The sequence below is a fragment of the Balaenoptera acutorostrata genome, chromosome 5 (genome assembly GCF_949987535.1).
Source record: "Balaenoptera acutorostrata chromosome 5, mBalAcu1.1, whole genome shotgun sequence".
Classification (NCBI taxonomy): domain Eukaryota; kingdom Metazoa; phylum Chordata; class Mammalia; order Artiodactyla; family Balaenopteridae; genus Balaenoptera; species Balaenoptera acutorostrata.
Window position 1 is genome coordinate 24,458,375 of NC_080068.1, and position 25,584 is coordinate 24,483,958.

Below are 25,584 nucleotides of genomic sequence, written 5' to 3' on the forward strand. Positions count from 1 at the left end.
TTATTCTTGCTCTCCCCAACTCTTCCACCTTAGTCGGTATTTTCTGGTTTCTTATTTCTCTTTAATGGTTTTGAATTATACTCAGCACCTCGCTGAGAAGAAAGGCCCCCTGTGTAGATTTCTGTCCCCATGGCTGGCATAGGTAGGGGTGTGGCCAAGCCGGCTGTTTTGCCAGCAGCTTGTTAACCTTGAAAATGAGAGTTGAAAAGGTACCATTTATAGTTGGACGATTGTGACTGGGTAAACGTATTTACCATAAACACAGAATCAGGAAAATGACTGAAAACGCAGCAGTGTTCTAGTACGAAGGATGAAAAAACTAAGACAGGGGTATTTCATCCTAATATTCTTAAATATGTGTTCAAAGGCCAAATGCCCTGAACAAGCTTGTCGGGAGTTTCTGGAATTTAACATGGGGGTTAAGGTCTTAGTATTTCCCCACACCAGCCTGACACGGATCATTCCTTCCTCTCTTTTGTAAACTAATGAAAGCGGTACAAATCCCTTATGCAGACAAAGCCTTTAGCAGATCTGGCAAATGACACCTATTTTTATAAAAGAGCACTTGGCAAAGTAACTTCTACTTTGTACACATCTGTTTTACATCTGTTAGAATCTAAATTTCTTCAGAGGAGGGGCAATTTTATCCTAGCTCAAAATAGGCATTAATAAATATTACACTAAATTGCTAACATCATTGGCAAATGGTTTCGTTTAATTAATAAAACAGACTTTGAGATGAACTTCTGGTGAGGTCTTCTAGATAGTTTAAAGTATTTTACAATGTCTCTTCTCCCTAGTTGTTCTTAATATGTTTTGTGATTTTGCACAATAGAAAGTCATTTCAACATGTGGCCCATGTAGATTCTGAATTTTGAATTTTTTTAAAAGAATCATGCTGCTGCTTTTTGGAATGATTATTGATGTTTATAATATATCTCCCCCCACCTTTTTTTTTTTTTTTTTACTCCATGGTTGGTTTACACATTTGTCTGGGACAGAGCTCCTGTCTAACTCCCTTTGATTGCTACAGGCTGCATTTATCATTTTGTTAATGTTTCCCAGTAGCACACGACCAATGAACATTTTGAACTTGTATTTTTAAAGACTCTGCAGCCACAAGAATAGCCCACATCCCAAATAGGAGGTGCTCTATTGCTGGAAAGATCTTACCATGTTCATTTTTTTCCCTGCTTTTCCTGCTTGCAAATATTTTATATTACTTTGTCAGAAGAATAGCTGCCTGAGACTATTTCTAAAGTCTCCGGTAATGTGGGGTGCTTTGTCAATAAAGTTGACATTTTACAATTATAAGGTAAATAAACAGCTCAGCGCTGAACTAGAGACACAACACTGCCATGAGCACACTGGAGTCCTGTGTGCAGGCATCATTTGACATCAACCTGTTCTACTACCACAATCGATTTAAGGTTTTTAACATAGTTGTTGTTTCTGACCATTCTGACCACCTACTTCCCCATAAAACACATGGTACAGAGTGGTTAGAAAATTCATAAATCCCCAAATCTCATATAACTCCCTCATCTGATGCTGAGCTAAGTCTCCATGGATACCAAGGGAGCATCTTCAATTCCAGGGAGGTCCCAGGGAGAGCAGACTCTCACCCCTGGGATCTGCAAGCCTGGCAAAAAGCAGAGAGGGTCCTTGAGAACTTTTTCTTTGCTGATCTTGTTCCTTAACCCACTAAGTCCCAGGCTGCCTTTGGTTTCTTCCACTTCCCCTAAGAAAAAATCTCCTGGAGAGGGACCAGGGGATGTGGACAGAGTGAGAGCTGGTTGGGATTTCTGAGACTGAACATTTTCCCCTCAAAACATCGTTGACTGTAATGCCAGTATCAGGGTGGACACATTTTTCCTTTTTACAGCTGCATTTTTAGAGACAGGGTTTCTCTAGGAGGAGGGATGCATATGTAGGCACTGAGAGAACCCTGGAGGCGGAAGATGAGCAGATCGTAAGTACAGACGTGCATCGCCGTAAGGGCAAAGTCCCACCGATATGTTTCGGAGGATAACAACTCTAAGAAATTAGCTATATACATTATGAGGATTAAGTCACGGTTCCATACATTCCATAACTGTCATTGTTCATCAAGACAGAAAAATAAAAGCAAAGAAAGATAGAGTTCCTACCATTATTACCTCCTTCCAAGTGTTAAGCTCCCCAAATATATTTTCGACACTGCATCTTTGGTGGAAATTAATGCCGCTCAGCAGCTACCAACTAATTAGAACAATTTTGCAGATCTTAGCTGCCAAGAACCCAAAGGAACTATAAAATGTAACCTTGTTGCCTTATCCTTTTCCATTTAGCAGTAATTTTATGACACTAAAGACCTCTTTCCTCAGTAAAATTACATATCTGAGAAAACCAATTGTGATTCTTTTCAGATTCATCTTTTGCTCTACTGGATCAAGGACTTGCTTTAGCATCTCAAATTGTTAAAGCATTTTCTCTACAGAAAACAATTCCTTTTACCAGTAGGCAATTCTTATGCTCATAATGTAAATGAATGCCCCCGTCACAGCGTGTAGGTCACACATCAGGTACACAATGTTTCATGAGCAAAGGAGCAATTATTATAACAACAAAAAGACAATGGCCTCTGCCACCTATAGCAATGTTGGCTGCTAGGATTAAATCTCCATCAAGATCACAAGCAAGGCAGGACTGAAAAAAAAATGTACTTGTATTTTCTACGGAGTTTCTTTTGGCCTTGGGATCAATGTGACAGGGGCCAGTGATCATCTTTATCACAGGCAGGGATAGACAGCGTGGGATCTATGAAGAAGGATCCAACCGAGGACCAATCACACAAAACCGCACTATTATGTTCAGCTGGGAAATTCACAAAGCTGAATCAACAAGAAAGACGTGAAGTTAGTTGGGTTGAAGAGAATGTTCCAACTCCAGTGCCCCTGAATGAAATTAATATCAGGGTAGATACAGACCACATTTAAATGGACTGTAGGGGTATGACAACATTTCAGATGTGTGAGTCGTCCAAGTTCTGTCCTGCTTGGGCGGGCATTCTGGGATAGTGGCACATGTTTTCAAACTCTGGTTTTAGAAAGAATCGCGTAGCAAGCCTGGTGAGAATGACAGTTCTCGGCTCACCCCTGGAAATTGTCATTTAGCAGATCTGGGGTGGGGCCTGGGGTCTGCATTGTATTATTATAACCCAGGTAGGGGATCAGACCACACTTGAGAAGCTTCAGTGTGTGGGAAGGAGCCTGGGCTTTGTAGAGGGACAAGAGTTCTCACTCCAGCCTGCGATCTACTCCACGTAAGACTTTTGGTGAGGTCCCCGGACCGCTCTCCACTTCAGTTTCCTATACGTAAAGCAGTGACAGTAATTGTAAAGGTTAAATAAAATATGTAAAGGGAGTTCTCTGCAAGATTCTTGGCACATGGTATATGCTAAATAGTGTCTGAATTCCCTCTGCCTCTTCCTCTGCCCCATAGATAATGAGAAAGAACGTTTTTCAAATGCTTTTAATAAACCAGAGGCTTTTCTAAGGCATTTTCATTACATCTAATCCCATGAGGTAGGTGTTCTTATCACTCCATTTTACGGGTGAGAAATAGAGACCAGAGAGGTTGAGCGATTGGCCCACGGTTACCCAGGCAGCAGGTGGCAGGGCCAGCCTTGACTTAGCTCTACTGCTGAGACCTTACGTTATTTTCAGGGGTATAAATTAGGGATGGGAAATTTCAAAGCCTCTCTCTGCTGTCTCATGAAGACCCACCCTTCACTTCCCAGCAGCTTTACCAACCGGCCATGTTCCTGATGCCTTGCCAGCTGAAGATGACACGCTCAGCGTGGACACAGGCACCCACAATTGTGATTTAGCTGTAAAGTGTGTTGTTCTATTGTAGGGCACAGGTGCTGGGAATCACTGTACCTCAAACTAGGAACTGGCTTATTTGTAGGGGTGCGTTTCCTTTTCCCAGATATTAGACAGCCTTTAGGTCTATTAAAGAAACAAAAACCTATATAAATTTGGGGATCTGCTTCCTTTCTGACGAGCTAAGTTGGAAGCATGGTTTCATTTCCAGGAGGAATAAATTGAGTCATGACCAGAAACTCCCATTACCTCTGCTGAGACGTGGTTAACTGCTGTGACACAAAGCTGCTGGTACTGAGTTGGATATATGTGCACACGTATGCCATCTAAACACAGAGACGTGTACATGTGTGTAACCACTGTTTAGGCACTCTGCACGCTACATCTGATATGCAGGTATGAACGTGTGTATACGCGTGTGAGTGTGTGTACAGGTAGGTGCAGGCGTGTTCTTGGCATACATACGTGCCTACACGCACATGTGTCCACATAGGACACGTGTGCGTCCACACATACGAGTGCTTATTTATTCCACTGCACACATTTTCTTCATCTCCATAACAGAGAAGATGTACCTTTGAATCCGTTGTGTTCCTGCTTAAACTTTGACTTCCAGATCCAATTTTCTAATTAACTCCCCATTTAAATAACAGTTGCGGTACTATTATGGTATTATTTTTTTCTGAAAAAATTCATTCCACTGTTCCTGCTGCACAGCAGGAGTTTAAGGGCAGCCAATACTTTCTTGTGCTGACAGCTCTGATTAAGGCATAAGTATTTAGATAAATGAATGATTGGTTTGACAAAAAAAGAAATTTGATGGCACTTGAGTCTATAAATCTACTAATCATTCCTCTCTGCTGGGAACATTAGTTACCAGTGAGAGTTTTAACTGTGTACGTGGTTGCTTAGCAGACACACACAGTTGCCCTGCGCGTGACTTTACCAATAGGTATTATTTTAATGAGACCTAATAGGACAGTTCAAAACAGTGATTGTCCCTGAGAAATCACTGCGTATGAAGGAAGTGCTTTTGCCCTGAGACTGTCCCTAAATTTGGGGTTGTAGAGCTGTGGTGACTGCAGAGCACATGCCTTGTCTTGGGGTTGCCCCAACTCAGATCCAGCCAATTGCCGCCATCAGAGAATGAGGCCCAGAACTGCTGTTGCTTCCAACATTTTCAAGTTGGAAATTCAGATCTGTATGGAAAACTCTGCCATATTTAAATGCTGGCTACTCACTGAACATTATCAGAAATTCTCAGGGCTAAACCCAGCCCATCTGCAGGCAGAAGGAGTCACGTGTGACATCGCTTTGCCCTCTCTGCCTAGAAGAATTTCCGGGAATCTCTGGAGATCTATTTCCTAGTGGATTGAGAGGATGAGAGAAGGCCCTGAGGATTGGTGGTGGTGGTGTGTATGTGGGCATGCATGCATACCGTGTGAGCGCATGTGCACATATGTGTGTATATGTACGTGTGCACAGGAGCGCACAGGGAACCTGGCTTGATTCTCACCCTGGCATCCTGGTGCGTGCTCCACAGAAAGCCTCTGGGGTGAGGGGGAAGAACAGTTCCCCACCATCCTGGCATTCTGACTTATCCAGACCTAACTGATCACCACACCTGTGTCCTGGACGGAGCCGGCCAGGAGACTTCGGCTCAACTACTTAACCACAATATATTTTCTTTTCTTCAGAAGTTTCCCTGCCAATGTTTCCCCCAAATGGAGGAAGTGCAGTAACGACCACCCCCGCTGAAGCCGATGAGTTAGCTACTTCTGTATTTTAAAAGATCTCCTACTGGACTTTCTTGGCGGTGGGTGTGAGACACATGTGCTGAAAACTTGGAGGCTTATATCAATGGATACTTCCAATATTTTTTTTTTGAATTTTATTTTATTTATTTTTTTATACAGCAGGTTCTTATTAGTTATCCATTTTATACACAACAGTGTATATGTGTCAATCCCAATCTATACTCATGCTTCTCTTCATGATCGAATGACTCTTTTGCCTTTACTTTGAATAGTTTTGCTCTGAGTCATTCCCTGAGGTTTGACTTATGAACACAAAAAGAACATCAAGACTTGGCAGATCTGAAATTACTAGTTTATCCACAGGTCATTCGTCTGTTGGTCTGTATGCTCAAAGCACTCTCTAAGATTAGTGGGAGGGCTGCTGTCTGTTGAATATAACCAATACAGAACCATGAGTAGAAAGACCTAATTATGGCTTTCTAGGAACTGACAGTAATCGGTTGTTGATTGATTGATGGGCTGCCTAGTGATTATGCTGATAACTCGAGAGGTTTCTCTGTAAATGGTATTATAAGGACAGTCATTATTTTATATGAGATCATGGTAATAAAGATTGCTGTTTATAACTCAGTAGTCCTCAAGTGATCAATTAGTGGAAAAGATAAATAACTAAAAGCGAGCATGCAGTTCTGGCTCAGGAAGTAAAGTAATTCTGGTAATTGAAGAAGAGCAAGGTCACGTTGGCTTTCATCTCCACGGGCAAATGATTAAGGATACAACCTAGAGCTATCGGGCCTTGGAATCTATCTGAGAAAGGTTTATAGATATTTTTATCAAGACACTTCCATTGAGCTAATAGGTACTTGTGATGTGTCCATCCAATGTGTATTCTCATGCAGAGATGGTGTGCAAGGTGGGGAGAGAGGTAACGTTTACGATTGATTGAGTGCCAGGCTCTGAGTCAGTCTACACATTGATTCATTTCATGCTTGCAACAAACCTGCAAGGTAGATTTTATTTGGACAATTTTTTTTTTTTTTGGCCACGCTGTGCAGCATGCGGTATCTTAGTTCCCCAACCAGCAGAAGTGGAATCTTAACCACTGGACCACCAGGGAAGTCTGTGGACAATTTTAAAGTTGAGGAAATTGAGGCCCAGGGATGTTATTCATTGACCACAGCTACTCAGTCAGTGGCCAGCCAGGATTTGAGCCCAGATCTGCCCGATGCCAAAGACAACTGGTTTCCCCAAGTCTAGGTTTCCTCTCAGGAAGGTCATCTTCACTCATCACGGGTTAATATAAAGGAAGAAGAGGAGTGCCGATGGTGTAAAACAAAAACTGAAGAGCTTCATTGGCGCTGCACTGGCCTCTGGGCACTTGGTTTGATGACGTTCCCAGGGCATTTGCAGAAATGAATGTACAGTCAGGCAGTAGAACCTTTCCCCATCATATTTCCCTTTGCTGCAATTTCTGTCACTTCGTCTCTCTATGCTGCTTTTAATCCCTCATTTGGGCTGTGTAGTCCCATATCAATAATGATAAATAATAAATCATCAACCCACTCCTACAAGGCATTAGTCTCCCTCCTTCCTTGTGACGGGGGACCAGTTCAGCATTTGTGCTCCTGTCACAAGGGGCAAGGGTCACAGTGTTGTCCCAGAGGAACTGGCTATAGGCAGGCCTGTCTGCTGGTGCCTTGATCCAGCTTGAGTGTCCTTGGGAGAATATATACCTATTCTTTTCATTAGCAGACCAAACACAGATACATATTGGAACACAATCTCTTGTACTTAGAACTACTGCTATTGTTGGTTTCCTTTAAAATTCAGCCTATTCACTCATTTATTCTACTAATGTTACTGAGTCTAACCGTAGCCATAACCTGTGCTGTGCTTCAGAACATGAAAGTGAAAAGCCACAGTCCAAACCCTTTAAGGACCTACAAGTTTAGTGGGGCGACAGATGCTTTCTCAAGGAATAATGAGAGAGAATTGTTTGAAAGGAGATAATTCTAGAAGGATCACCAGTTCTGCTCAGAGTAGCAGAGAAGGCATCTCAGAGAATACCACAGATGAGATGTGCTTGAAGGATGTGAAAGACTTGGCAGAAGAAGGGAGAAGAGTTGGGGGCTGTGTCTGGAACCACTAGTGGTTTAGAAATGCTTCCCTACAAAGCTTGCCAGCTGGGCGTGGCGAAAAATCATGGAGAGATATGCAGAGACCAAATGCTTAATGATTTGTTTAAATTAGCCAGCTTGAGATTTTAACCCATAGGGGATAAAAGTGTTTTGAGCAAAACAGCAACAGGACTTCTACAGATGATTATCTAGGCAGCAGGATAAGGACAGACTGGAGGATGGTAAGACTAGAAACAGGGAGAGTGAAATGGCAGGCATGGCAAAAACCAAGGTCAGAGGTGCTAAGGTCTTGTACTATAGCCATGCAGAGGGAAATGGCACATGGAGAAAGATTTAAAAGGCAGAATGAACATGGGTTGGTGATTATTTGACTATGAAAGGCAATAGAGTGAGAAGAATAGAGATAACCCCAAGTTTGTTAGCTTGAACACTGAAGAATGACTTCACTATAAAGACTGAAGTCACTAATTTATAAAATAAACCTATGAACTGATATATTGAAAATATAACACAAATGTAGCATACAAAACGGAAATGCTCTTACAAGTTTGGTACCAAACATTTTCTGAAGCCAAGTATGCCATGCGAGGCTGTAATTCTTCACCATAGTAAAGAGATATTTTGGGGGAGGATGTTAATGTAAAGTGTGTGCTAAATAAGTAGATTAATTCTTCAATGGCATGTAAATTGACCCTTTTTGTTTTTCCTTATTTGTAAACTTAATTTTTAAATCAAATTAATTTTTTCCATTTTTTATTTCACAGCAAGAACATAGTTTAACAACAAATGCTACTGTATCTTTCAATATGGGAATTTTCACTCTGCTCTATTTTTTAATTTCCAAGAGCTCTTTCTCATTCTCAGAAAATTGCTATCATCTGTTTCTTTTCCATGGATGCAATATTATCACATATTTCCATCAGGATACAAATGGTAGTTTATAGAATTCTGTGATCTGAATTATCTTGTTTCCTTGGAGTTTATTTTTATCTGTTATGTTCTTTCTCTCTCTTAGATTTTGTGGCTTCTTGCAGTTCTCTAGCCATCCTTACCCTCCATTCATATTTGCAATGAGACATTATGATTAAGCATGCATGCCTAAGTTGGCTTGCGAACGAGGGAAGGGACCTCAGTAAGGGCCTGAAGCAGCTACAGGTGGCTCAGGATGGGGGAGCTAAATGCTCTTTACATAGTCTTTCACCTGATCTTTATTTATTTATTTTATTTTATTTTATTTTTTTTAAATTTATTTATTTATTTATTTATTTTGGCTGTGTTGGGTCTTCGTTTCTGTGCGAGGGCTTTCTCCAGTTGCGGCGAGCAGGGGCCACTCTTCATCGCGGTGCGCGGGCCTCTCACTGTCACGGCCTCTCCCATTGCGGAGCACAGGCTCCAGACGCGCAGGCTCAGTAGCTGTGGCTCACGGGCTTAGTTGCTCCGCGGCATGTGGGATCTTCCCAGACCAGGGCTCGAACCCGCATCCCCTGCATTGGCAGGCAGATTCTCAACCACTGCGCCACCGGGAAGCCCATTTTTTATTTTTTTTAACATCTTTATTGGAGTATAACTGCTTTACAATGGTGTGTTAGTTTCTGCTTTATAACAAAGTGAATCAGGTATACATATACATATGTTCCCATATCTCTTCTCTCTTGCATCTCCCTCCCTCCCACCCTCCCTATCCCACCCCTCTAGGTGGTCACAAAGCACAGAGCTGATCTCCCTGTGCTATGCGGTTGCTTCCCACTAGCTATCTATTTATATTTGGTAGTGTATATATGTCCATGCCACTCTCTCACTTTGTCACATCTTACCCTTCCCCCCTCCCCATATCCTCAAGTCCATTCTCTAGCAGGTCTGTGTCTTTATTCCCGTCTTGCCACTAGGTTCTTCATGACCTTTTTTTTTTTTTCCCTTAGATTCCATATATATGTGTTAGCACATTGCAGCTCTATTTACAATAGCCAGGACATGGAAGCAACCTAAATGTCCATCATCGGATGAATGGATAAAGAAGATGTGGCACATATATACAATGGAATATTACTCAGCCATAAAAAGAAACGAAATTGAGTTATTTGTAGTGAGGTGCATGGAGTTAGAGTCTGTCATACAGAGTGAAGTAAGTCAGAAAGAGAAAAACAAATACAGTATGCTATCACCTGACCTTTTGAGCGCCACTGCATGCTACAGCCTTCCTATGTATCTGGTGCCCTATACTATGAGCTAGCTGCAAAACTGCTAGCTTCTCATTGGCTCCTCACTAAGAAGGCACTCAGATTTCAGCTTTCCCCACTTCACTAAATGAACTTCTACTCATTTGTCTTCCAAAATTTGTTGACATATCATCTGCTATAATCTTTTCCCTCTTCTTAGTGTCCATGCAGGTTTATACCTTTCATGAACCCTTTGTTGGGACTTTGTGGGGGTCGCAGAGATAAACCTGTGGGCTCAATCTGCCATGTATAGCCAGAAATCTTGAGCTGATTCTAGATGATTACCAAGAAGACCAGTCCTGATGCCCTCGATTTAAAAATCATTCTCATGTGGGCATGCTTTGATTCAATTTCTGACTCTGTACTGTTAACTGGGAACAAGTGAGCTTTTCTGGCATTTCTTTATAGGGAACCAGTTTAAGCACGTGACGGAATACTGGAAAGACGATTGGGCTGGGGCAAGAACTTGATTTAGCCCCTCTGCTTCAGTTTTTCCTTTCGGGATAGAGGTTACTGTCTGTTTCTACTGCGCAGGAATGTTAGGAAGACAGAACAATATATTATGGGTGAAGTACAGTTTGAGATCTTGGGAAGAATGATCAATCAATGCATTTGAGGTATTTCTTTCTGCCAGAAGAGAGCAAACCTCAAATCCTTGAAAGATGACATTAAGATTTCTTATTCCTGCTGCTTTAATGATGGATGGACATGAATTATTAAATGTTCTTTACACAACATGTTTCTGCATCGTAATTTCAGAGTCGTTAAGAAAGAGAGAAATTCGCTTTTTAGTATTCAACTGGTTTAACAGTTCAACTAAATCCTTAATAAAGCATCTGGAGCCTAAATATTTTAGTGACATGTAAAACAGAGCTAAGTTCTAAAATATTTAGATGAACTGGAGCTATTTTTAGATGATTACTAATTTCCTTTAAAACGATGGGACAGATACATGAATGGATTCACATACAGTGTAGGCGACCCTGGAAATGGAGTCCAGTGAGAGGGGTTTACTTCCTGAATATCAGAGCAACAACTCTGAATGTGGTACTTGTGCCTCAATACCCTCATCTATAAAATGGAGATAATGTCTATTCCAAATGATGTCTTTTTTTTTTAAATACTAATTCCCTGAGAAGAGAAAATGAGACAACAAATGTGGTATTTACTGTAAAAAAAAAAAAAAAAGCATTATAAACATGCAAAAAAAATCCTATGTGTAGATTTGGGACTAAATATCAAACTGTGTATTCACATCCATATGAATACATAAACATAGACCCATAAGCACCTATACCACTATCTACTGAAGAAATACAATGTTTTTTTTCTAAGTATTGCTTGCCAATTGTCTAGGTTCAATATTAAAACAGAATAAAAGAGAGTTGCCCTGCATAATATTTTGGTTTACATGACACATTTCTTCCTTGATGGCATCAACAATAACTATTATTGTTAAAATCAACATTAAAGACTGTATATATGTGTGTGTGTGTGTGTGTATTTGGATTTCAGATGTATTTTATTTTGTGTCATTTGAAAAATACTGGTCAGGACTCGCTAGATTCATTCAACGACCCACAGTTTGAAAAACAACTGATCTAGGGCATGTTATTTTACCTTTGGAATCTATTTCCTTATCTATAAAATGCAGATGACAATCTCATGAGGTTGTTAATACGGTCAAATAAGACACTCTATGTAGAGTACATATACGGTGCTGAGCACAAAGTTTGCACTCAATGAATGGGAACTGTTATTAATACTGTTTTTAAGGACAAAGAAAATGAATAGGTCTGAGTCTGGGCATAGCCAGCACCTAGGTAGCCCAGGTAAGTACTGCTTAAGAGCCTTCTGCGGGCGGGAGGCTGTGATGGTCTGAGTACAGGGTCCACTGCACATGGGAATCCTAGGAGGATTCCGGGCTAGGGTTGTGCTGTTCTTCCAGCCAGCTACACCCTCTTGTCTTCTCTCCCATTCATTTTAGATGAAGATGTACATAAAATCTGATCTGTAAGATAAGAGACTGGGCAGACGCTGCAGTCTCATAGTGACCCTCTAGAGTCTCAGAGGACACGGCAGTGGTGAGAGAGCCGAGGACACAGCTCCTTGCTAGGGTGGCTTCCTGGTGCTGGAAGGAGAGGGGTATCAGGAAGGGCTTTAAGTGAGGATGCAGGTCTTTTTTAAAAATATTTATTTAATTAATTTATTTATTTGGTTGCGTTGGGTCTTCGCCGCTGTGTGTGGGCTTTCTCTAGTTGCAGCGAGCGGGGGCCACTCCTCGCCGTGGTAAGCGGGCTTCTCATTGCGATGCCCCTTCATTGCAGAGCACAGGCTCCAGGCACTTGGGCCCCAGCAGTTGCGGCACGCAGGCTCAGCAGTTGTGGCTCACAGGCTCCAGAGCACAGGATCAGCAGTTGTGGCGCACGGGTTCAGCCGCTCTACAGCATGTGGGATCTTCCTGGACCAGGGCTCGAACCCGTGTCCCCTGCATTGGCAGGCGGACTCCCAACCACTGCACCACCAGGGAAGCCCCCAGGATGCAAGGTCTTAATTGAGCCTTTCCTGGTGAGACTTGGAAGGACACCAAGAGAGGGAGTCTAATTATGGAACTGGAAAGATCTTGGAAATCAACTGCTGGTACAAGTGTCTCATTCGATAACTGACAAAATGGAAGTACAGAGAAGGTGAGTGACTTGCCCAAGGTCACACAGCTAACTGGAGGCCAAATCACACCTAAGGTGCCACTTTTTTGTTTCTGGCTAGTGGTGTTTCCAGTATACCATCTTACCTCATGTAGCTCCAGTGATGTTCTGATAGTTACACTTTTTTTTTTTTATTCTGAACCACTGAATTTCATTTCTGAAATTTTTTTTTTAAGTATTTGTTTATTTATTTATTTATGGCTGTGTTGGGTCTTCGTTCTGTGCGAGGGCTTTCTCTAGTTGCGGCAAGCGGGGGCCACTCTTCATCGCGGTGCGCGGGCCTCTCACTATCGCGGCCTCTCTTGTTGCGGAGCACAGGCTCCAGACGCGCAGGCTCAGTAATTGTGGCTCACGGGCCCAGCTGCTCCGCGGCACGTGGGATCTTCCCAGACCAGGGCTCGAACCCGTGTCCCCTGCATTGGCAGGCAGATTCTCAACCACTGCGCCACCAGGGAAGCCCCATTTCTGAAATATTTTGACTTATGGAACCCTGACTCTGAATTTTCAGAGCCAATTCTTATGTCAGCCAAAGGACATTTTCAGCTGTTCCCTGCTATCTTAATCTCCGAATGATGGACCTTCCCCCGCCTCCTCACCCCATGTGCTTTAGAATGGATGCTGTTCCAACACTGAAAAAGGGCTGACCTGCCAGTTATGTTTCCTGCCATCAGCTGCCACCTCCCTGCTGAGATCCATGCTCAGTGTGTCAATATCTGGTAAAATGCAGGTCTGCTCAACAGCTCTTTCCCTAGCCCGCTTTTGGAATGCTTACCAAAAGCGAGACAGCATTGGGAAGAATCAATCAAACTGGAGATGGTGCTCTCAGTGCGTAACTCAGGACATCTGAGACAATCTCCCACGATGGATGGATTTTGTCTGCTTGGCTGGGCCACTTCATTTCAGGAGGACAAGTTTCTTCCGAGTGGATGGCGTGGTGTCATGCCCAGGCTGAGTGCTCCCAGAGGCAATATATCTGTGGTCTAAACTGATGAGCTCTCTCACAGGCAGTCTGTGCATCTGCAGATGCTCAACACTCCCTTGTCAAAGGCACCAGACACACAGGACAGGAAAACCCTGGGAGTCTGGCCCCGAGTGAGCTTTCTGAGATTGGTGAGTGTTTTTAATTGAGGAGGAATGTTATCGCAAAAAAAATCCAGTGGCTTGTGGATTGACTGGTTGCCATCTGGGACAGTTGATGATAAAGGCAAGTGCTTATCACAAAGATCTTTGCTCTTCAGAACAGCTGTTCCTCTCCTGAAGCCATCGTCGAGCTGGTGAGCTGGAAGGCTCAGAAACAAGGCGGGGATGTGACTGTAGGGACCTGGTACATTACGAGCTATGGAGACGATTGGGGGGCGCAGTATCACCATCTTCAAATGCTTCATTTTGTATAGAAGTCATTCACCGTGGCTGAAATATTTCCTGAAGGATGCACGACAGTGGGATCTAAAATCTTAACTGGTTGGCCGATTCTGTTGCCTGCCACAATGGAAAAGGCCCACAAATCAAAGCAATCATCTTTCCAGGGCTAATGTGAATCTTATGGGCACCAAGGGAGATCATTCTTGTTGCTAGTTCCAGCCAGCATATATTTATCCAAAGGGGAGCTACTTTGTCAGTTCAGGCTTTGATGCAAGTCGAAAAAGCAGATGTGGTTACTCCCTCTTGTCCTTTCTCATACACGCTGGAATGCTTTCTGTACAGGTGTTTATTTCTGGATGCACCGGTATATTTTGTGGTCACATTAAAACCTGGAGATTGCTGCTCTGCAAATGTAAAGGAACATTTGGAACAGAAATGGGATGTTCATGCCAACCTTCCCTTTTTCTCTCAGTTGCTTTGACCCAGAGGTTCAAACTCAGGTTCCCTGGAAAAGCCCTGAATACACACACACACACACACTCTCTTGTGTTCATATTCAGCTTGCGACTGGAGCAAGCCTAGAGGCATTTAAAACCTTTGAATATAGATACGCTGAATAATTCCTCAATGGCTCCCTAACGAATAAACACAGAACTTAAAAAAGAAAAGAACGGATGTCATTTCTGGCCTAATTTTAAGAGACTGTGTTTTTTTTAGGAATGAAGACTCGCCAGAGATGTTCCTATCGAATTCCTCAAAGAAGAGAAAGCGGGTCACTCCAGAAACTGCTATACACAAGTCTCTGAACGAACTCACTGGAAGTTTTTCCTGTAATTAGTGTCTGGTCTGTGTCCCTGGAGAGCTCCTGGTGATCGCAGTGAATGACTTTTTGCTGAAAACGACTTTTCCTTTTTTTTTTTTTTTTTTTTTGCTGGGCTGCAGTTTCAGCTGTGCTTTAACAATGACTTTTGTCTCATGAGTGCATTTTGAAGAGTGCGAGCATATATATATATATATTTTTTTTTTTTTCCAAAAAGGTTGACTTGTCTCTAGGGTCTCTGAAAAGGGACTGTAGTTTAGTCGCCATATCAGCTAGGAAGGTGTCCTCTGGTGAAGCCCATCAAGACATTCATGAACTAATTCTTTTGCATTCATGGGACTCTTCCTGCCTCAGTTTCTACTGAAGAGCTATGGGCAGAAAAGAAGTATGAGACGGCCTCTCCCATCTCCCCCCAACCCTGTGCCCGACACCCCACTGCTGGGTAGAGCGGATGTGAAGGGTACCTGTTCTATGATTCTGGACCTCATCACCCAGTTCATGACAATAACAAGGGGAGAGAGGGAGAGAAAGGTGGGGAAATTGGAAAGGAGCTTGTCTGTGGAGAGAGTATTGTCACGCTGAATCCCATTCCTCTAGAAGAAGGGGTGGGGAAGGGCTATCTCCCAAACCCAAGCCCAGGGAGGGGTTCCGGCAAGGGAAACCCTTCCCCCTCCATCACCAAGGAGATTCTGAACTATGCCTCCTGTAGGTGGCACTCAGAGAGAGCAGACTTAGGCCTTAGAAAAGCTAAAGCAGGCTGTGGACTCAGGCCTCCTGCCTGCCTGGAGTCTGAAGGGAGGAGGCTGATGGCCTGCATGGGGTCAGAGGCTGGAAACAGCTGCTGTACCAGAGACAGGTGTCAGGGCAGGTGATGTGCGAGGGTCCCAGAGGTGGCCATGTGGGGAGCGAGCAGGACCGGGCTTAACTTGGGCCCGATCCAAAAAGACCTCCTGGAGCCATAAGAGCACCTGGGCGGAGAGCGTGAAGGCTGCGGGAGGCCTCGTGAGTAAGCCAGGGAGGCCCATCTGTCCTGAGTGATGGGGATTACAAGGGAGAAGGGCTCTGCAGAGAAAAAAAAAAAAATTCTTTTGTCTGTGTTTGGAACCTAAAGGGACTCTTGGAACTGTCCGTTACCTAAGAGTGAGCAGAAAATTCCTGCTGGAATTGTCATCCCCAGGCAGGGGGCTGCTACACCCACTCCAGACGGTTCAGGCAGAGCAGCAAAAAGCAAGATGCGTTTTACACACATCACAAATCATGTTGGCTCAACACATGAAATACATGATACTCCCCGAAAGGTTCAGAGTGGATAGGAAGTTTCCCATGGGAAACCTACACCACGTTTCAATTCAACCGGCCGAGTTTGAGCCTATTAGCCTACATAACAGTTCATGGGTCCTGCTTCCTTCTGTGACGTCTGAAGACCTGGTCTCCTGGCCAAACACATTATGCCATGTGCTCCTCAGAACGTATTGGGGCAGATCTGGGAGGCCTTGACTCTGCCCATCTCCTCCCTTTCTAGCTTCTAGTTCCCTCCACCCTCCACCCCTCGGGCTGACTGCTGGTTCCTTCCAGTTTGAGGTGGAAGGAGTGGCAAGGGGGTAACAATTCTAGACGCAGCACTAGAGGACTTGTGTGGTGACTCAATAAAGGACACGGATGGTGGGTCAGTGACTTTCCTTGGAAAACAAAGGGAAGGTTTCAGACCCTCTTGAGAAGGTGTGGAGTGGCGCGGGGTGTTTTGAGGAAGGAATGATAGAGTCTTCTCCTTTTGTGTCTTTCTCTAGCTCCTGTCTGGAGTTTCCAAACACACCGGGCTGTTTGTTCAGCTGTGTTTTCCTTTGGTCCTAAGAAACTTCTTTCCCTGCTGAAGCTAATCCAACCAGCTGCAGCCTGGGCTTGGGGAGTCAGAAGTTAGAGTATGGTTTTGGTGCAATTGGGTGGGCAGATGAAGTTGGGTGAGTGACATCAGGGCATGCGTACAAATGACACCTTGCACCAACGTGGAGGAGAAACACTGATTTGGGGCTGCTGTGTGAGGTTATAAAAGCTGAAATGTCAGAAACATTAAAGATATGCATACAAGAATGTCTTTCTCCCAAATGTCAGACTGCCTACCAGTTTGCATTTCCTTTCCTTTGTAAATGTTTTTTTTTTTTCTTTTCTTGGGAGCTGAAGATGATCCTTTAATGCCAGATTTTTCCATCTTTACTCTAAGGGCAATCTGTTCTATGCTGTTTCCCCTTGAGCGCTGAAATGACTTTTATGTGCATTTGATCGACTATACAGCAAGACTGTTTGCCAGGAAAGGAAGAACGGAGGTAGGGATGAGAATGCAAGCTGAAACTAAACACATTTTTGGTCTTTCAGAGATTTAGAAAAATGGAGGAAAAGAGGAAAAAAATGAAATGAGAACTGTGTGCGTTTTCTCCCCTTTTTCATCTTCTGAGCATAGCTATGCATGGCGTCATAGAGCCAGCTAGCTGCTCCTTCGAATTCCAGCTCCACCTGTCACTAGCTTATGACCTCAGGTCAGTTACTGTAATCTCTCAGTGCTGCTGTTTCTGCATCAGGAAAATGAAGTTAAAAATAACATTTACCTCATAGGGTTGTTGTGAGCTAATACATGGAAACAACATAAAAGGGTGCCTGGTACAGAGTTGGTGTTATGTATTTGTTACCTACTGTTACTTCTTCATTTTCTAGTAATTTCCTGGGTCTGCAGAGATGTGAGGTAGGAAAGGATAAGGTAGAGAAACGTCAGGTCCAACCTCCAGTGGGTTATTTGTGATTTGTAGCAATATCGTATCCCAACTATATTTCTTTCACCATCTGCATTTTTTTCTATAGCATTAGAGAAATGGTTACAATAACATTGATAAGAACTTGAATCTTTTCGCTCATTTATTCATGCAATCCTGTTTGTTCATTTATTAATTATTTATTTGAGTTAGGGCACTAGGCAATGTACAAACCTGTAGAGAGGAAAGAATTTTCCCCTTAAGGAATCTACAGCCATTTAGTTAGTGGTATAAAACATGAACATCTAATCAGAATGACTGTGCTTGGAATATTCTGTGAAATCCCAATAAATAAAACTAATCAGAAATAAAATATCATATAATATCACTTTTATGTGGAATCTAGAAAAAACGACACAAATGAACTTATTTACAAAACAGAAATAGACTCACAGACATAGAAAACAAACTTATGGTTACAGAAGGGGAAGGGGAGGAGGGATAAACTGGGAATTTGGGATTAACATATACACACTACTATATATAAAATAGACAAACAACGAGGACCTACTGTAAAGCACAGGGAACTATATTCAGTACCTTGTAAAAACCTATAATGGAAAAGAATCTGAAGAATATATATATGTATATATATATATGTATATGTTTATACATATATATAAAACTGAATCACTTTGCCATACACCTGAGATGTTGTAAATCAACTATACTTCATTAAAAATTAAATAAATGGTCTAGGAAAAGTATTTTGTGAGAAAAATTCAGTTTCTGTACTAAGAGACTGATATCTTTAGCCATATTGATATATAGTATCAGTCTTCAAACTACAGACGTGGTCTCACGCCTCGTCTCTTCATCTTTACCAAGACCTTCCTTTGAAGTTACCTGGCATTTTTCTTTCTGTTGTGAACAGAAGCTCCCTGTTGAAGCTTAGATCAAACACTTTTATCTCAAGTCAACATCTACTGAATGCCTGCTATGAACCTAAACATTCTGTGTCTATTTTAGCCAAAACTGTCTGGGATTATGAATTATATGGATACAGACTTTAATTTCCTATTTCATTTTTGGTTGTGTTTTAACCCATAAACTATGCCTTTTCATTTGTCATCTGGGCTTTACTAAGATGGATGAAGTACATAGCCACTTTTCAAAATAAGAAATCTAACAGAAAATCAAACAATCATTTCATTGCAAGAAATAGGATCCATTTTTGATTTGGTTCTTTTTATGGGCTCAAAAAAGGCTCATGCCTTAAATGTTTCTGAACTGCTAGCAAAATTTTATGAGGCCTTCCAATATACTTCACTTAGACCACTAATGGTGATATGCCTGATGGTAACTGAAGATGTCCAATAAATGGAAAATTATGGGGCAATCTTGTATTCTGAAAAGAGAACTTACTGTCAGATCTGAGTCAGCCACTTATTCCTCTGGGTCACAATTTTCATATGGTGAAAATCAAAAGTTTATCATGGTAACGATTAAATGACCTTTAAGGTTTTTTTTAAGGTTCTTATATCCCTAAATTACTAGGATTCTAAATCTGTGTTCTCCAATATGGTAGCCACTGGCCACACGTGCTTCTGAGTACTTGAAATGGGGCTAGTCTAAACCGAGATGTGCTCTAAGCATATAAATACACACCAGGTTTTGAAGAGTTAGCATAAAAAAAGAATAAGATATTTTGGATATATTGGGTTAAATAAAAATATTATTAAAATGAACTTGACCAGCTTATTATTTTTATTTTAGTGTGGCTATTGAGGATTTAAAATTGCTTTTGTGGCTTGCATTATATTAATACTAGACAGTACCACTCTAGACCTTCAAAACAAATGGATCAAAATCTCTCTTTAAGGACTTTTTAATGTTTAATGGCCAATGTTTCAATACTGAGGTCCTTATGCCTCTAAAAGTCAAGTTAAAACTCATATCTACCAAAAACTAATAAACCCTACATGGGTGGATGTTTACCACCAAGTTCCTCTCGAAATTACTCTCTGTCGAGGTCCTGTGAAAGTTCTATGGTTACAATACTGAATGTTCACCCCCATGGTTACTGTCTCAACTATATCAAAAGATTATCAGCAAAGGAGGCAAGAATATACAATGGAGAAAAGACAGCCTCTTCAATAAGTGGTGCTGGGAAAAATGGACAGCTACATGTAAAAGAATGAAATTAGAACACTCCCTAATACCATACACAAAAATCAACTCAAAATGGATTAAAGACCTAAATGTAAGGCCAGACACTATAAAACTCTTAGAGGAAAACATAGGCAGAACACTCTATGACATGAATCACAGCAAGATCCTTTTTGACCCACCTCCTAGAGAAATGGAAATAAAAACAAAAATAAACAAATGGGACCTAATGAAACTTAAAAGCTTTTGCACAGCAAAGGAAAACATAAGACGAAAAGACAACCCTCAGAATGGGAGAAAATATTTGCAAATGAAGCAACTCACAAAGGATTAATCTCCAAAATTTACAAGCAGCTCATGCAGCTCAATATCAAAAAACAAACAACCCAATCCAAAAATGGGCAGAAGACCTAAATAGACATTTCTCCAAAGAAGATAGACAGATTGCCAACAAACACATGAAAGGATGCTCAACATCACTAATCATTAGAGAAATGCAAATCAAAACTACAATGAGGTATCACCTCACACCAGTCAGAATGGCCATCATCAAAAAATCTACAAACAATAAATGCTGGAGAGGGTGTGGAGAAAAGGGAACCCTCTTGCACTGTTGGTGGGAATGTAAATTGATACAGACACTATGGAGAACAGTATGGAGGTTCCTTAAAAAACTAAAAATAGAACTACCATACGACCCAGCAATCCCACTACTGGGCATATACCCTGAGAAAACCATAACTCAAAAAGAGTCATGTACCACAATGTTCATTGCAGCTCTATTTACAATAGCCAAGACATGGAAGCAACCTAAATATTCATCAACAGACGAATGGATAAAAAGATGTGGCACATATATATGATGGAATATTACTCAGCCATAAAAAGAAACAAAATTGAGTTATTTGTAGTGAGGTGGATGGACCTAGAGTCTGTCATACAGAATGAAGTAAGGCAGAAAGAGAAAAACAAATACCGTATGCTAACACATATATATGGAATCTAAAAAAAAAAAAAAAAAGGTTCTGAAGAACCCAGGGGCAGGACAGGAATAAAGACGCAGACGTAGAGAATGGACTTGAGGACAAGGGGAGGGGGAAGGGTAAGCTGGGACAAAGTGAGAGAGTGGCATGGACATATATACACTACCAAATGTAAAATAGATAGCTAGTGGGAAGCAGCCGCATAGCACAGAGAGATCAGCTGGGCGCTTTGTGACCACCTAGAGGGATGGGATAGGGAGGGTGGGAGGGAGACGCAAGAGGGAGGAGATATGGGGATATATGTATACATATAGCTGATTCATTTTGTTATAAAGTAGAAACTATCACACCACTGTAAAGCAATTATACACCAATAAAAATGTAAAAAAAAAAAAAAAGATTATCAGCAAATACACCAAAATGTTAAGAGTGATTATTTCTGGGTAGTGGGGTACTGAGTGATTTTTGCATTCTTTTTTTATTCTCTTCTTCATTTTTCAGTCTTTCAACGACGAGGACTGTTATGTTTCTTCATCAGAAAAATGCGTCTTTAAATTTCAGCGTGAATGATTTTTTGAACTGCATAAACATCACGAATAAGTAAAAAAGAGGCCAAGTTAAAAGGAAATATCCCAACGTGCTTTCATCTGCTCTGCTCCATTTCCAAATTTTCTATAGTGAATAGGTTACTTCCATCAAGGGAAAAAACACACCTCCTTTTAAACCTGCAATATTCATCCACCCTTTTAACCTTAAACCTAAGTTAATTTGCATGCTGATTTTCTTAGAACTCCTTTTATCTCTGCTGTATTAGACGGTAGAGTAAATACTTTAGGTTTGAGCTTCAACCGTATGCTAACATAGCTACTTTAATATTTTTATAACTACCCTCAACCAGAACAGCATTTACTTTGAGTCTATGCAGGAGATGCGGAAGAAACACTAAAGATATTTTAATACGTCACTATGCATAGGGGTTTAGGTGGTACTGCAAGAATGCCCATCTAAAGGGGTTACACTTGCATCTGAGTCCTACAGCAACGGCGGGGCAGAACCCTCCTGCATGCTGTCCAGACCAGCTCAGACAGCCACCTGCACACTCGGGAGGGCTAAAAGCCTGTGTACACACACACACACGCATGCACACGCACATGAGTGAGTGGGTTGTGCCCTACCCCAGTCCCACTGAACATCGCCGGCAGTGGCTCTTCTCACCTGCCTTCCACCTTCAGAGGCCAGCACCACCACCTGGCCTGGTGTTTGGGTACCGTGGGGCGTGTTCAGTACTGTGGCGTTGGCGTGTGTAGGTGGGTGACACACACAGCTAGCACTGTTGTCTGCCCTGCTGGCTCTGGAGTAAGCTGGGCTTCTCAAGGCCCGTCAGGTACGACTGTTTAGCCTAGCAACGTTCTATTCATTTAATTTTTCTTTCTTCTTGAGGAAAAGTGCCTTTTTCCAATTCCCACGAGGCAACAGCCTTTTGGAATATGGCATTGGCATGTGGCGCAGCAGAACTTACTGTTGGTGGTGAAGATGATTTCTCCCTCCTGAGGAGTGGGATCTGTGTCCTGGACCACCTGCAAGGCTCCCACGGTCCGGACAGCAGGGTCCAAAGTGACTGAGCTTTCATTTACGGTTGTGTCGCTTGCGCCGGTGATCTGGTTGGTTGACGGACCTCCCAGAGATCCCTCGAAGTCAGTGGGCAAGTCGTCCATGCAATCGGCATTGGGCTGACAGGAGCAGAAAAGGACCTATCTTAGTGTATATCATCAAGTTAGAGATGAGATGTCTACAGCCTAAATATTTTGTCCTGATGGAAAACCAAGTTCTTTACTGTTTTCTTCCTGAACCACTTTATTGAAAGACATTCCACATATAGTTCCTGTAATTAACATGAAAACATCTTCCAAAATTTTCTTTCCAAAGGTTCCGTTTAGATCTACAGACAAGGTTTTAATTCCAGGAGTAGCACTAGCCACGCATTAATATAATTACATAGGGAGAATAATATGATACTTATTTATAACGATAGCTCTTCCTTATCTCTAGTGTTTACTTCTCGTATAGGAAGTAGCTGACAGCCTGATAATTAGCCCCACAGACCCATGTGTTGTTTGCAAACAGACTGATGGCATGAGAGGGGAGACAGAATCTGACTCGTGAATTGTGCATCAGAGATACACACATATACATAAACAAACGCACACACAAACACAAGAGCACAGGGTGAGGTGTTGTTAAACACAAGCCAAAAAACCAGCTGCAGAGGAAAGGCCTATTTACATAACATGCAATTGATGGTACATTTGTCAAATCCTCTAAGTTAAAATCTTAGAATCATAAAACTAAGGTGAGACCATCTACTTTAATTACCCACTCACTACAGGACTCTCCCTCCCAATAGTCCTCACAGCTCCACTTGAAAAATGTAGAGACGGGAGTCTCTGTGCCTCGCAAGGCAGCCTCTGTCGGCCAGTTTCTCTTATCGGGCAGCGGGGCAGTTTTTACTCTATGGTCTCAGTTCTGCTGGCTGAAGTGGTGTTGAATATATTGATCTCTCTTCCACAAACAGCTTTTAAAAAATGATTTTCAGTTGTTCTGCCTCTGACCAAGCTCATAAAAATTATTTTTTAAAGGTGGTGGAGGAGAGATATGGTCTTGAGAACGGCTGTTAATCACACTTTTTGCTCCACTCTGGATAGTGACATTGCCTTGAGCGACGACAATGACACGGTTTTGCACCCCGTCCAAGGATGCAGATCAGGGTGGCAGGCTTGGGTGAGGAGAATCCTAGGTTGACACTGTCTGAAATAACACCACAATGACTAGATTGTGTGCAAAGTTCATTGAAAGAGAAAATCTACCACTCATGGGCTCATTGGGAGCACAAAGCAAGAAATTCAAACTGCTGGACTCTTGCCCTGGATTTCCACTCTCAAACCAAGTCTCCCAAACCCCACACCTGTGTTTCCAACAGTCAGCTGGAAATCTCCATTATCCCACAAAACCTTCAAATCCAGCTCATTCCCTTTCCTTCATATTCTCTTTGTGTTCTGCCGTCTCCATCTCTATTGGCAGTGGGCCAACTCCTTGAAATTCGAGTTGTCGAAAGTCAACTCATTGAATGACTGATCCGCCAAATTTACTGATTGAGATTATTGGACATGAGCGGGTATGTTCTGAACGCTTCTTACCCCATTACCAGTTCCCAATCTCCCTCTAGTTTCTTCCCCGGTATACTTCATTCTCCACTTTTTCACCAGAGCACTCTTTTTTTTTAAAAAAAGCACAGATATGATTCTTTTTCTTTTTTTCCTCCTAAAGAATGAATGACAAGCTCCTTAGTATAGCAAAACAGGCACCGTACAGTCTGGCCCAAGCCTTCTCTTCTGGCCCTAATACCTTCAGCCTTTGGAAACACACAGAATAAACTATATAGTCCCTATTTCAGCGCCTTAGCATATGCTGCTCTTCCACTCGGGATGACAGTTGCCCAAATCACCATCCCCTTCCCCTCTCCCATCCCAAGGTCTCAAACTAACCCTGGTGAACTCCTAATCATCCCTCAACTCCCAGGCCAAATGTCTCTTTGCTAAGCAGTGCTCCCTCCCAGGTAGTCATCTTTGACACTGTAACTCTTTTCACACTTCTCCCACTGTTACAGTCATTTGCTACTGTGTTAGTCTCACTCTACTAGCCCACAAGCTTTTTTTTAAAATTCCAGTTTTACTGAGATATAATTGGCATGGCATATTGTATTAGTTTAAGTTGTACAACATGATGATTTGATATGTGTGTATGTTGCGAAACGATCACCACAATAAGTTTAGTTGATATCCATCACCTCACATGGTTACAACATTTTTAATCTTGTGATGAGAACTTTTAAGATCTACTCTCTTAGCAACTTTCAAATATACAATACAGTATTGTGTATTGTATTAGAGTCACCATGCGGTGTATTACATCCCTGGGACTTACTTATTTCGTAACCGGAAGTTTGTACCTTCTGACCCCCTCACCCATTTCACCCTCCCCACTTCCTGCCCCTGGCAACCACAAATCTGTTCTGTTTCTATGCCACGTAGATTCCACACACAAGTGAGACACAAGCTTTTTAAAGTGAAGCAATTACACTATATTGACCTTGAGTTCCAAGCCCTCACATAGTACCTGACAATTATTAAGTGCTCAGTAAATGTTGATTTGGAAATTTTACCTAAGTCTCAGTTTACTGCTCTGAAAACTTGGGAATGTTAGTATCTGCCCAGATCCGAGATCAGTGAAGGGAAGATTTGAGAAAATACTTAAAGAAATTCAATTTCTGGGCAAAGGTAAAGTACGCCTTTGAAGGGTAGCAGAGTATGCCACTGCCAAAATATGCTATGTTGGCATAGAAACTGTTTTTAGCTGAAACAATTGAGAACTGGGTAAAGAAATGCTCTCTGCCTTCCCCCTATTTGCCTAAAAGCAAGACATAAATTTGTAAGGGTGTCCCCCTCTCTGTACCAGAAAGAGAAGAACATTCTTACCACCAGCGACTGGGAGTTGACGCCAAAATGGAACATACAACAAACCTAACTGACATGCCCTTATCTGCCATTGGTCTCCCCCATATATTTACCTCCCCGCAATTTGCTGTCCTAGAAACTCAAAGTCCTTTCCCTTTCTCTTGTCACTTCTCTAAAAATTTATTGCTCTTTTTTGAAGATGCTATAGAAGCCGAAGTTCTAACCACCCCTCTGAGTCACTCATCGCCAAGTGCTCCTATGTGCACACACGATGCATGTGTTCATAAACTTCTGTTTGATTTTCTCTTCTCAATCT

The 25,584-nt window shown here is 42.1% G+C and overlaps 1 protein-coding gene across 1 annotated transcript in view; it reads right to left on the reverse strand.

The window, feature by feature from the left end:
- Nucleotides 1-25,584, reverse strand: part of RNF150 (ring finger protein 150) — a 249,609-nt gene that overhangs the window by 29,740 nt on the left and 194,285 nt on the right. The window contains exon 6 of the mRNA XM_007189340.3: nt 22,277-22,487. Coding sequence (XP_007189402.1) covers nt 22,277-22,487 — 211 coding nt within the window. The remainder of the gene's footprint in view (nt 1-22,276; nt 22,488-25,584) is intronic.